This window comes from Acomys minous (genome assembly GCF_964271855.1).
Source record: "Acomys minous genome assembly, chromosome: 17".
Lineage (NCBI taxonomy): Eukaryota > Metazoa > Chordata > Mammalia > Rodentia > Muridae > Acomys > Acomys minous.
In genome coordinates this window covers 26,309,724-26,322,261 of record NC_140500.1, presented here as the reverse complement: position 1 = coordinate 26,322,261, position 12,538 = coordinate 26,309,724, and the positions used below count along the sequence as shown (strand labels likewise).

The window sequence follows — 12,538 nt, the reverse complement described above, 5'->3', positions numbered from 1 at the left end:
AGTAGCCAGATAGGCAGACAGGATAGGTGAAGCCAGGATTAGATGGATTTATAGATCAGGTTTATGATATCGTAAAGAACTGTTTCAGGTCAGTTCTATGAATGGATTCTTAAGTAAACAGTGTTGAGTCAACTGGTACCCATTTGGAGAAGTAGAGAATCAAACTGTACCTCAAACTACATCCCAGGATAAATCTCAGGTCTCAGAGGGGAACTTACTTGGATCTCTTTACATTCTAGGAAAAAAGAAATCTTCCTAACTGTGCCTTAAAACTCAGAACCAATTAATTTCCACTACATAAAAATTAACATTTTGCAGATTTAAAAGAAACACAAACAAAATAAAATTTTGTAACACATGAGAAGAAATGTTCATGCCTAAAAACTAGGAAGTTGAAATATAAATTGATAAATATAAACATAAATTGAATATAAAAGATTAACACTAGAAAATGGGCAAAATAAAATTAAGAAAAAATAATATTGGAATTTGGAAACTGGGTTAAAAATAAGAAAATGTAACTGAATATTACATTATGACATAATTAGACAGATCATGATTTCAAGTCACAGTGTTTGAACTGAACAATCTTAGTAGGTAATAAATACTTTAAGGATGAAAAGAACAACAAATTAGAAACTTAATTCAGCAGTCTTGTTATTAATAGGAATATTGGCCTTATAATTTTTCAACTGTTACAATAAATGAAATTTGCATTAGTGTGTAATAATCTATGGTATCATGGTAATGATGGGAGAGACAGTGTGGACAAGAAGTCAACCAAAAATAAATGACTACTGCCTTTTCTTTGAAAGTACTCAGATACCAATAGCCTCTGACACTGCTATTTAATTGAGTGTGTGTGTGTGTGTGTGTGTGTGTGTGTGTGTGTGTGTGTGTGTGTGAGACAAGCCACTATTCACATGTGGCAGTCAGAGGGCATTTTTCAGAAGTCAGGTCTCTCCTGCTGTCAGTTGGGTTGTGGGTTCAAGGAACAAGCTCAGCTCATTGAAGATCCCAGGAATTAAACTGAGGGTTCCAGGCCCCATTTTCCTACTAGCCATCTCATAGGCCTCACACGGATAACATTCCCTGTCTGCATTCTTCTCGGCTTATGAACTCATGGACTCTTGAGGCGTTCCGTAACATGGTCTTTGGGATATTCTGTAAGTATTTGAAACTAGCATCGGCATCTTCAAAGTGCCTTCCTCTCTTTCCTCCCGTCCCCACCCATCCAAACAAGATCAGCCTTTCCAGGTCCATTTCATAGCCTTCCCGTCTCACAAGTCATGCCTGACCTCACCAGTTAGATGGAGATGCTCTCCTGTTAGCATCAGTCACATTGCATAAGCCTTGTCCCGCCTGTGCTGTCACCTCTCATATGTGCATGTAGGCATTTAGACATATTCAGACAATGTACAGGCCATCAGTAAAGTGTGTCTGGTATAAAGAAGTGGGAAATGGAAACAGTAATTTAAAAGGCAGGAATTTTTATTTCCCTCAGAATTCTTGTGCAGGGCATCTCCATTTTTGGACATGTTTAAGAAGAGGCAGTGGAGATGTTTAAAAGAATTTCACATCTTTTGATAAGGATTAGACAAAGAGTGCTGAGATCCTTTCAGACTCTGGAATTTGGTGGCGAGTTCAGTTTTCTTTTAAATTAATTTTTAACATTTAATTGGCAAGTTGTTTGTTTACATTAAGACATCCAACCTTACATAGTTAGCATTTTTTGTGGTGAGAGCACTTAAAGGCTCCTCTTAGCACCTTTCACAGATGCTATTATTAGCTGTGGTCACTGTGATGTGCAGTGGATCCTTTGAACTTCCCACCGTGTCTTGTGTCTTAAACATCCCCACAATGGCTTGTCACCCAGGCCTCTGATAGCCACCATTCTCCTCCCTTGTGAATTCTGCTTCTCTGGATCCCACATAGAAGTGATGCCCTGTGATATTTGGCTCTCGGTGCTGGGTGGACTTAACATACTAGCCTCCAGTTTCATCCATATGTTCACAAATGACAGGACTGCTTTTTTCTTCTTTGAAAATTAAATATCTGTGTGTGTGTGTGTGTGTGTGTGTGTGTGTGTGTGTGTGTGTGTGTGTGTCTGTCTGTCTGTCTGTCTGTCTGTCTGTCTGTGATTTTGTTTGTCCATCTATCTGTTGTCACACATTTAATTGATCCATGACTTGGCTGTTATAAATAGTGCTGCAGTGAACACAGTTGTCTCTGGGGCATAATGATGTCATGCCCTGTAGTAATGTGCCCAGCAGTGGCGGGTCTTCTGGTAATGATATTTTTAGGTTTACCAGCAGTACTGTACCAGGATTCCCTTTGCTCCACATCAGCACCAACACTTTATTCTTTTTTGCCTTTTAATTTTTTTTAAATTTTATGTGTGTGCACCACATGTGTGCCTGGTGCCCACAGAAGTCAGAAGAGGGCATTAAATTTCCTGGAACTAGGGTGTGAGTGCTGGGAGCCAAACCTGGGTCCTCTGCAAGAGCAGCAGGTGCTCTTAGCCCTTGAGCCATCTTTCCAGCCCTCTTAGGCCTTTTGAGAGTACACACCCTACCTGGAGTGACATGAGGTCCCATGGTAACTTTGATAAGCATTTCCTTGATGATTAGGGTTGTCATTTTGAGTCCAGATTGGGCTATGTAGTAACAGTCTGTCTCAAAAAAGAAAAGGAAAAAAGACCTAAGGAGAGGCAAAGCTACGTCTCAGTGTAGAGGAAAGGCCAAAGAACTGACAGAACTCTTGGAAAATATAGTTATACTTTTGTGTGGTTGATCTAACAGATAGGTGCACACAGTGGCAACCAACTCCAGGCCTCTGTCCTAGAATTAGAGGGTGTGCCCCAATAGGTGGAAACCCCCTTGAGAACTGTGGGCTCCTGAGATGTGAGGTGGCGCCTATCACTCGCGTTTTGTCAGAGGCAGTCACGGTGTTTTCAGGCCTTAGGCCTTGACTGTGAAGCTGAAGCAGACGCGACAGAGTCTGCAGTGTGCATGCCCGGATTGTAGTGCGTGTTTGACAAAACAAAGCCCAGCGTCACTGCCAGGCCCTCTTGTGAGGAATCCTGTTAGCGAGTGCGTAGTTGGTTAGATTAACAGGTGATAATGAGTCAGTATGTGAAGTGATGAGGCTTGTCTGTTTATGAAATTCTCATTTGTAGTGAGTGGCACAGAACACTTCATCTAAAGTGTCCTGTTAATGCAAGAAGTCATCTATTAAATAAAGATAGTGTTAGCAATTTTTAAATCACTGGTTTAAGACAGCTTTACTTTTTAGTTTGTAGCCCAAAAATAGGTTAGATGCTTGGGTTAAATATTTTTAGCAGCTCTACTCTAAATGTGTTGATTCTGTGAGTGCTTACCATCGAAACCTATTAGACTGGTTGTTTTTAAATCAAACACATAATCTTCCAACTATCCAAGAGCATTGGGTCCTCGGGCAGCTGACGTTAGTGGTGGTGTTTCAGGGCACTGAATTACACACAAAAATAAATTTGTAGTTGTTTTTTACCCAGATAGAGTTCCCATCAGAAGGGTAGGAGAGATTATCCTTCATGCATGAAAACTTATTTTAAAATAGCCATTTACCAATTAGATAAGCAAGAGCGAGTGTAAAAGCTCTAAAGCTTCTTTTATTTCCATCAAAAATGAAGTATTTGGGTTTTTCCATTCCAGTGTAAGACCTGCTCTGAGCCAAAACAGATAACCAGTTGTTCTGCCATCTGTGACAACCCTAAACTTATCAAACCCATCCCTCTGAGACCCAGCAGCAGCCAGAGGCTGCACGAGCCCCTGCCCAGCAAGGTAGGAGTCTTCTGCTTCTTGTTTTGTTTTCTTTTTTGAGACACTTTTTTAAAAATTAAAATATAATTACATAATCCCCCTCCTTTCCTCCCTCCAACCTATCCACTGTAAACTCCCCTTACCTTCTCTCATCTATGGCCTCTATTTCTTTAATTCCTAAATATTAAATACTCATAAATATACATAACTACTACTGTTCAGTCCAGGGTGTTATGTATATGTATGCAGTGTTACTCATATGTACTCGTTTTCAGGGCTGACCATTTGGTGTCGCATAGCCGCTTGGTGTGCTCTTCCCTGAGGAAGACTGTCCCCCTACTCCCAGCATGCCTTAGTGGCCTGTAGTTCCATGTGTAGGAGCGAGGCCCCATGCGATCTCCCCCTTCCATGTCAGCATGCCTTGTGTTGGTTTCATGCCGCTCTGGTCACAAAGCTTGGAAATGGAAACATCTTAACTGCCCTTCAGCTGATGGATGGATAATGAAAATGTGGTGCACATACACTGTGGAATGCTGTTCAGCTGTAAAGAAAATCAACTCATGAAATTCGTAGGTAAATGGGTAGAACTAGAAGCAATAATACTGAGTGCGACAACCCAGACCCAGAGGGACAGATGTCACATGTTCTTTCTCAGCTGAGGGACAGATGTCACATGTTCTTTCTCAGCTGAGGGAAAGATGTTACATGTTCTTTCTCAGCTGAGGCGCCCAGCTCCAGAGCTCACAATCTGAGTAAGTAACCTGGAGTGACTACAGAGACCAGGAAACCCTCTGCTTTTGTCTTCGGCCTCTCTGGGGGTCTCAAAGAGCTTTATCCACATACCTCAGGGGAGGGCCTAGCACTGCTGAAGGACCCCGAAGGTCAGTGGAGAAAGGCAGCTTTGTTCAACTGTGCATCTGTACTATGTGGCACTGATGTTCTTCCTCGGGGACTGTAGCCTTTACCCCAGCCTGTGCTCATGGCTTGTAAGCTGGAGCTCCTTAGACAATCATACATTGTTAAAAACAAGTGTCAGAGAGACAGAAGCATAAGCCATTGGGGTGCATTCCAGGATAGGTGACTTCCCAGGCCACTGGAGGAGCAGCCATCATGGCAGCACAATAAAATACAGTATTCTGAGCACTGCCCTGTACCAGGAGTGATACCAGGCACTGGGTCTGCAGCATGGAATGTCTGCTGTGGATTAGCTCTGGGCCAGGGAGCCTAAGCCCTACAGCCCTGTGGCCATGTGTGTGGTGTGTGCTATTCAGAGCAGTACCACAGAGACAAACTTCACTGCTTAGCAGGGCTCATTACTGACTGTAAAGGAAGTATGTCTGTTCTTGCGTCATAGTTATTCTTACGTAAGGGGTTGCTGTTCAATGAATTAGTTTACGTCACTTCTGAAAATGGGCATGAGCCAGAAGACATAAAATGACTGACTACTGAAAATCTTGTTTTGAATTTTTAAAAAAAAGTATTTTCTAACTTATTTTAGCTTTTCAATCCTTGTAAGAGAACTTTTTATTTCATTTTAGTAGAGAAACCAAGATACATTGGCTTTAGAATGGAGCTATGTCTCCAAGCAGAGTGTGCAGAAAGGCCCAGGGACAGGAGGGCAGGAGCAGCGTGGCAGCGGGGCCAGAGCATTGTATACGCCTGGTCCTTGCACATTAGATTAAAATACTAATTTATTTCTAGCCTTGGCTCTCTATAATTCTGTGAAAAGCTACCAAGAACCCAGAGCTCTTACATCCTGCTTATTTCTAGCACGTCTTGTTCTCAGCATCCCTAGATGGACCATGGCTGGAGAGTGGGTTTCCATGAAGTATGTGCAATCTTCTACTGTGGAGTAGAATGTTGTGCCCTAGTCTGTGAGATGCAGAGCCCTCGAGGATCACATGCATGTCTTATCAAGTGACCAGATACTGTGGTATAACAACAGTCTCGGGGACACAGAGGGGAGAATGCTGGGAAGATAGTAGACATTTCAAAGGTCTCAGGCTTTTCAAGTTCATAAATTTCACCTCTGTCATTGACCCTTTGTGGATAGAGGAAACCATCAGTTAGCTAAGTTACACTTCCCAGCCTCCCCTCCCATAACCAAGATACACGAACCTAATTGTGGATATCTTTCTTTTTCCCCAGACCTTGGACCCCAAGCCCCAACACCTATCTTTGACATCACTGTTTGGGAAACAAGACAAAGCTCCCTGTCAGGAACCTATGAAAACTTCCCAGACCTTTGCCCACCATCATCACCATCACCACCACCACCAGCAGCAGCAGCAGCAGCCGCAGCAGCAGAAGCTTCCCGTTCATCACGGGTTTGCATGCTCCCTGTCCTGTGAGGAACCCAGAAAGCTCTTACTCCCGGTAGAGAAGCAGCTATGCCCAGCCATTCAGAAACTCATGGTTGGGAGCACAGGACTGCACCCCTTGCCACGGCATCCCGAACAGTGGCCCTGTGAAAGTGGCAGCCCCAGTCCTGCAAGGGGAATTCTTCCTGGTCCTGTCCAACTGGGGTCTCCCTGGAATGGTGGGACTGCGTACTGTGCACAGAGCGCTTGCAGAAGCCACAAGTTGTTAGAGCAGCTTCAAGGTGCCCCTGGGGCAGTGCATAAGTATAATCCATGTGCTCCTGCCAGCCCAGCTGTGGCCACTCAGGTGGCTCCAGGCCAGAGCATGGCCCAGTCGCAACTGATGTATTTCAGTGGCCCCCTTCCACCTCTCATACCAGGACACCAAACTCTCAGGAAGGAGCAGTGTGCACCACCGGTACAAGCCCTGCCCCTCCCTGGCAGCCAGGAGAGCAGCCCTAGGATGCTCCCTACTCAGGAGCTGCTAAGAAAGCTCCAGGTAGTACAACAGGAGCAGCAGGCGGCCCCCCGGCCAGCCTTGGCAGCCAGGTTCCCTGTGTCAGCCCAGGGCTCAGGTACAGAAAAGCCCTTGGAAGCCTGGGTCAGCAAGACAGCCAGCATGGAAAACCAGGCTCCTCTTCTGCAGGTAAATATGTGCTGGGGAGATAGCACACTGCTGGCGTGGTGCACTGGAATCTGCAGCTGGCTGCCGTGCTGCAGGGAACATGTGTCCTGTGGATTTCCATTTAGAACAGCCACCCAGAGGCTCCTCAGTGTGTTTCTTTGTCTTTCATCTTGCCTTTCTGCCTCGATAGAGACATTTCCCTCTGCTTACAGGCGGTCGCTCCTCCGCCATTTACAGATTGTTTGTAAAGCTAAATCTTTATCGTGTCATAAGGCCTGAAGGCCAGCCCAGATGTGGAAAATACCTAGCCTTTGACTAGAAGACCCATGACCTTTGGCTCTGATGTTTTGGGATGTAAACATCTGGCTAATTCTTGGTGTCGCTCTGTGGTCGATTGCTGCTTGCTCATTGGCTCAGTGTAGGATTTGAGTGTTTGCTCTATGTCAGAGGCCACTTGACTGCGCAGTGGTGAGAAAGCAGGGGCCGTACCACTGCAGCCAGCAAGCTTGTAGGTTCTTGAAGTAAGTAGAAATAACAGTAAAGACCCTATTGCTTTTAATGCCTTCTAGGTGATCGATATTATGAAGACCAGGCAGGAACAAGTGTACCACCCACAAACTGCCAGAGAAGGAAACATGGTGTAATTTCTAGAAATAGTGTTTCTTTCTGGGAAGATAGTTGTCTGTGCCTATCAGCAACCAGGATAGTGAGAAGCCAGGATCTGTTGACCTTGCCTGTAGTGGCATCCGAAGGTCCAACCAGGTCTGTTTTCCTTGAATTGCCACAGAGTGCGTGAAAATGCGCTGACTTTAAAGATTGGAAGGTTCTCCTCTACCTATTTTATGTCTAGAAAAGTTGGTCTTTTTGACATATTTCATCATATAGCTCATAGTGGGTCCTCAGAAATTGTTCGTGTGTTTTAAAACAAAAGCCCTGGGCACATACCACATAGATTTGACTGTGAACCAAATCAAGGTGTTTCTTTATTAAATCCCTTCTGTTCAAACTGGGACTTTGCCCTCACGCTCATGCAGTGCAGTATTGACCCCATTTTTAAATGTCTGCTTTTCATTTCTCTTTGATTTGGAATCAGAAAATCAGGGTTAATAATCAGACTTAATTTCTGCATATAGAATTCTCTTTGTTTTTAGTTCTCACAAATGTCAGGAACCAAATAAGGAAAGTGTACATTCTGTCAGCCCACGCTGTGCTCTTCCCGATGCTGTGACTCCTCCCTTCGGGAGCTAGCTCTCAACACCTCTCCTCGGGGTATCAAATAGGGAAAGCTAAAAGAAACAACCGCCTGTTTTCCTCTAGGCCGCTTTCTGCCCCCAAAGATGCCAAGGGAGTGATGATAAAATTATAGCCACTTCTAAATTGCCACTTCTCTGCTTACTTCTCTGGAGTCTTGGAGTGCTTTGAGGCTGAGAAATAAGATACCTTTTTGTTACCTGAGTTAGAGACACGTGGCAGCTGTAGGAGTCAGTCAGACCCAGTTCAGAATGTCACTTGCATAATTGGGAAAGCCATTTGAAAACTTGGTGTTAGACCTTCCGGCCAACGGATTAGATTAGACTCAGCACACAGATGGGTCGCAGTGGTCCATGATCTGTGTGCGCAGACCTTGCTCTTTATCCCGTGATCTTTGCCCTCATCCTGGCCCCACTCCTTACCCATCCCCACCCCCACGCCAGCCAGGAGAAGCAGTAGATAGCTACGTGGCTGCAGATAATCAGAGAGGCACAGTAAGGGGCTGCTGCATAAGTCACAGTTCCTCCTAGTGACAGGAGCAGTATCTCCTTGAGGAGCCAGGTCTGGGAGCTGTGTGCGCGTCTGACAAGCATGGATGATAGGGCATCAGGGCAGGGCAGTGGACAGCCGGTGCTGAGGAAAGCCAGCCCTCCTAAATATCTGCTGCCTGAGAGATAAGCTCTCACACGAGGCCCTGGTTTCCTGCACAAAGGTCATGGCATCGGCAGGTGGCTCCAGAGCTAGGTAGTAACCACTGAGGAAAGTGCTGAGGGTGGAACAGGAACAGCCCCTGTCAGCCCTCCCCGCCCACGGGATCTGGGGATGATTCCCACTGAGCACCCCTCTACCACCATTGTGAACATGGCCTTTCATCTCTGGAGCTCCGTTGTGTGGGTCCTCCCTAACCCTGCCTTGTGTGCGTGTCTTTGCTGTGAGCAGACCATCACATCTCAGTGTGTCCCTGCTGCAGCGGCCTCTCTGCTCACGCCCCCTGTGGTTTTCACGCAGTCCACCTGTGCCCCACTGAGGGAGACTGATAATGGGCTCGTGCCCCTCGGAGGCCAGGAACTCCCTGCTGCCTCCCCCAGCCTCCTCCTGCCCCCGCAGAGCTGGGACTCCTCCACCATGGCCAGCAGGCCCCTCAGCAGGCTACAGCTCCAAGAGGCCCTGCTGAACCTCATTCAGGTAAGACTGTTGACCACCGTGGCTGACTGAGTTGGCTGAGCCTTCTTTGGACTCCATAGAGTGACGCCCCCTAAGCAGCTTCTAAACTCAGTTAACTGGCTAATATTCAGAATACTACTTGTGGACGGAGATGTCTCAAGCCTTCAAGAGATTTGTGACTTGGAGGAATGAGTAAGTCCTAGCTGCCAGCAGCCAAGAAAAAAAAAAGTATATGATTAATGACCAGCCAGCTGGGGGCACTCTGGGAGCTCACTGTTGAGAGCAGTCGTAGAGCCATCTTGGGCAAGCTGTATTCTTAAGCCGCACCAGCTATGACTGCTGTCAACACAGGTCAGCTATGGTTTTGAAACCTGCTGCTCAGCACAGGGCAGAGTGATAGGCCGCCTTGCCAGCCCTGGCCTTACGTGTCTCTGCTGTACCGTGGTAGTAACTTATTCTGAACTGTGTGCCACGCACTGTTAAGTTGAATAATTCAATCAATTTACTCAGGTAAAGGTGCTTGCCACCAAGCCTGATGACCCGTGGCTATCTTCTGACCACTTGGGTGTCCTGGCGTATCCACCCCTGCACACATAACCCCTCCCACACGCATACACGTACACAAAGTAAATCAGTACAAAAAAAAAATTAAAACCTTCTTATTTATCTGATTCTACAGATGAGGAAACTGAGGCTTACGTTTGATCTGGTGGTAGCACCGAGCCAGGCTGCCCTGTTCCTGTCTCCTCTTAGGCCATGTAGCTAATGTTCCAAGACTAGACAGCCGGTGTAACAGAGCCCACTCCTGAGTGAATGACAGACAGGCCCTGCAGAGGGTAGTGCTCGAAGCCACGCAGAAGCAGAGGCCTCAGCTAATGTGTTTAGGACCCCGTAGGCTGTCTTGACGGCGTCTGGAGGCTCTGCATCGTCAGCAGGCGGCTGCGGCAGAGCAGGCCAGCCTTGGCGGCTGTCTGGTCTCTGGTTGATGTTTAATCCCTATTAGTGAAAACATTTCTAAGATAACGTGTTTTAGAGAGAACAAGAAGGATGGGGCTGGAAATGAGCATCTGTTTGGAAGTAGAATGGCAGTCTGGCATGCTTGAGCCTTCCTAATTTAATGATGTCACTAATCTTAAATGTGCACTAAGATCGAAATGTGGCCCGTTTACTCGCAGTGCGTTCATGAGAATGTAGAACAAATATCTGCAAATTTCTTTAGCAGAACAATAAGGAAGCATATAAACATAGGTTTAGATTTTAAAGAGTCTTGCCTTTCCTGGCTCGTTCCACTCCGATCACATTAGCCTAAGACTGGATGTTGTGCCTTAGACAGTTCAGCCCTGTTCCCGCCATTCTCTGTGTGCAGCTAACACTTCTCCGGGCTGTGGATTTTGTATTCCTGAAACGCTCTAAAAGTCACTGAGAGCATCTTTGTAAGAAAAGCAGAATGAAATAACATCTTTTTACTCATGGTTTGAGAATGCCACTGACTGTGGTATGGAGAGAGAATAAACCAGGGAGGCTGAACATGGGGGCCCACAGAAGCTGCGCTGGATTCGAGAGGGAGCGGAAAGCCTCGAGCACGAATCAAGAGAACCAGCGCTTACACCTAGAGTTTGCTCCCCACCTAGTCAGACATAAGAGCTCCGAAACCGCCTATCTATGGCTGCCCATTGCCGAGGCCAGAGGTCACGGGAAGAGCCATACTGACGTTGGCAAGGTACCAATGGGCCATGCTATGGGTAAAATCCCAAGGAATGCCTGGAACAGTGCACAGACATTACCAGCAACCTGGAGGGTTTTAGCAGGGACCAGCTAACTCCCCCGCTGTTGCCGAGGCGCTGTGACTCATCCCTGCTGGTTCATCCTGCACATAGCACAGCTGGACTCTGCATGGCGGGCCTGCCGTCTGTGTCAGCTGTCGTGGGACATGGACCTCACATACGGACAGTGAAGTCCAGCAGCTCTGCCCCCAGCCTTGCCTCCAGGCCCCTTCACACACACACACACACACACACACACACACACACACACACACACACACACACACACAGGCCATCCCTGCCAGCTGTCAGCACAACCAGCAGAGGTAGGTAAGGCGCTGACCCACGGCCAGCTCAGCTGCGGACAGGCAGGAAGTCTTGCCTTCTGCTGCTCAAGTAACGGCCCCTGGGCCTGTTGGCTTTGTTTTCCAGAATGATGACAGCTTCTTAAGCATAATCTATGAAGCCTATCTCTTCAGTGTGACACAAGCAGCCATGCGAAAAGCCACGTGACCAACGGCGTGAGAGCAAAGACTTTTGAGAACTAAATTTTCCAGGTCCTTCGTGTGAACTGGTGCAACCAAACACATTTCTGCCTTTTAAACAAAGTATAATAATACAGAGTAAAATGTTTTGTACTGTTGAATATCCTGGGGAGGATTGTTCCTTGTTCTTTGACAAATCGCACCCTCTTGTATACTTGGCACTACAAATTGAGTAGGTAGGTGGTTTGGGCTCAGTTCATATAAGATTACATTTTCCCTACATTCCTACATCTGCCATTTTTAAGACATTTTGGGCTCTTGCAGTTTCCTAGTGTTGGGTTTTGTGTGCCATGGTGCTTGATAACCACCAGAGGGCAATATTATCCCACAAGTTACCTACTAGGGAGGTCCCTGCACTTTTGGAAGCAATGAAGACTTAAAGGCGAGTCAGCCTCTTACTTGCAGAGCTCCACTCGGCATGTTTGATGCCAGCTTTTGGAGGGAGAAGCCTTCTGAAGGCATTCTTGCCCAGGTTCCATCTAGAAGATAACTGTTCTAAGTGTCGACAGTAGCCCAGGCTTGAAGCAGCACTCACATTTCTCAGTTCAGGTGACTTCCTGGGGCCCAAACAGCAGGTCCAGCCTGCCCTCACTTCAAACAGACGGCTGGAAAATGTCCTGAAGGGGAGGGCGCGTGAGGATGGGTAATGGCTATTCAGGGGCAGTCCGGATGCTGCGTCGTGTGCAGAGGCATAAGAAGCAGTCCTGGAGGGAGGCGCCAGAGCCCCACCTTCCCCAGCGGGGAGTGGCCATCGGCTCCTGCTGAGGGCGCACAGTGGATGAGGCTTTGTGCTTTACCACGGCTTCTCCCTGGATCATAAAAAGATCTTTGGGTTCGGGTTTCATAGTTGAATCCTGTTCTTTCCATGGAGAATTTGAAGTGGAGGCCGGGGTGGGGTGCAGGTTTCCTTACAGCACCTGGTACCCAGACCAGATGCTTTTGACCTTTGTTCACCCCTCTTAGCAACAAGGGGCCGCTGGCACCCACCTCTCCTGTAGGAGGGCATGCCCTCCCCTGTGGAAGAAAGGTG

General features: G+C 46.9%; 1 protein-coding gene across 2 annotated transcripts in view; it reads left to right on the top strand.

Moving 5' to 3' along the window:
* The window catches only part of DCP1B (decapping mRNA 1B), a 37,810-nt gene extending 26,201 nt beyond the window's left edge, over positions 1 to 11,609 (top strand). For both annotated transcript variants that reach the window (XM_084766429.1, XM_084766430.1), the window contains 4 exons: positions 3,693 to 3,821; positions 5,949 to 6,806; positions 9,045 to 9,221; positions 11,396 to 11,609. In XM_084766429.1, the coding sequence (XP_084622555.1) occupies positions 3,693 to 3,821; positions 5,949 to 6,806; positions 9,045 to 9,221; positions 11,396 to 11,476 (1,245 nt within the window). In that variant the 3' untranslated portion in view covers positions 11,477 to 11,609. The remainder of the gene's footprint in view (positions 1 to 3,692; positions 3,822 to 5,948; positions 6,807 to 9,044; positions 9,222 to 11,395) is intronic.
* Positions 11,610 to 12,538: the final 929 nt, after the last annotated feature.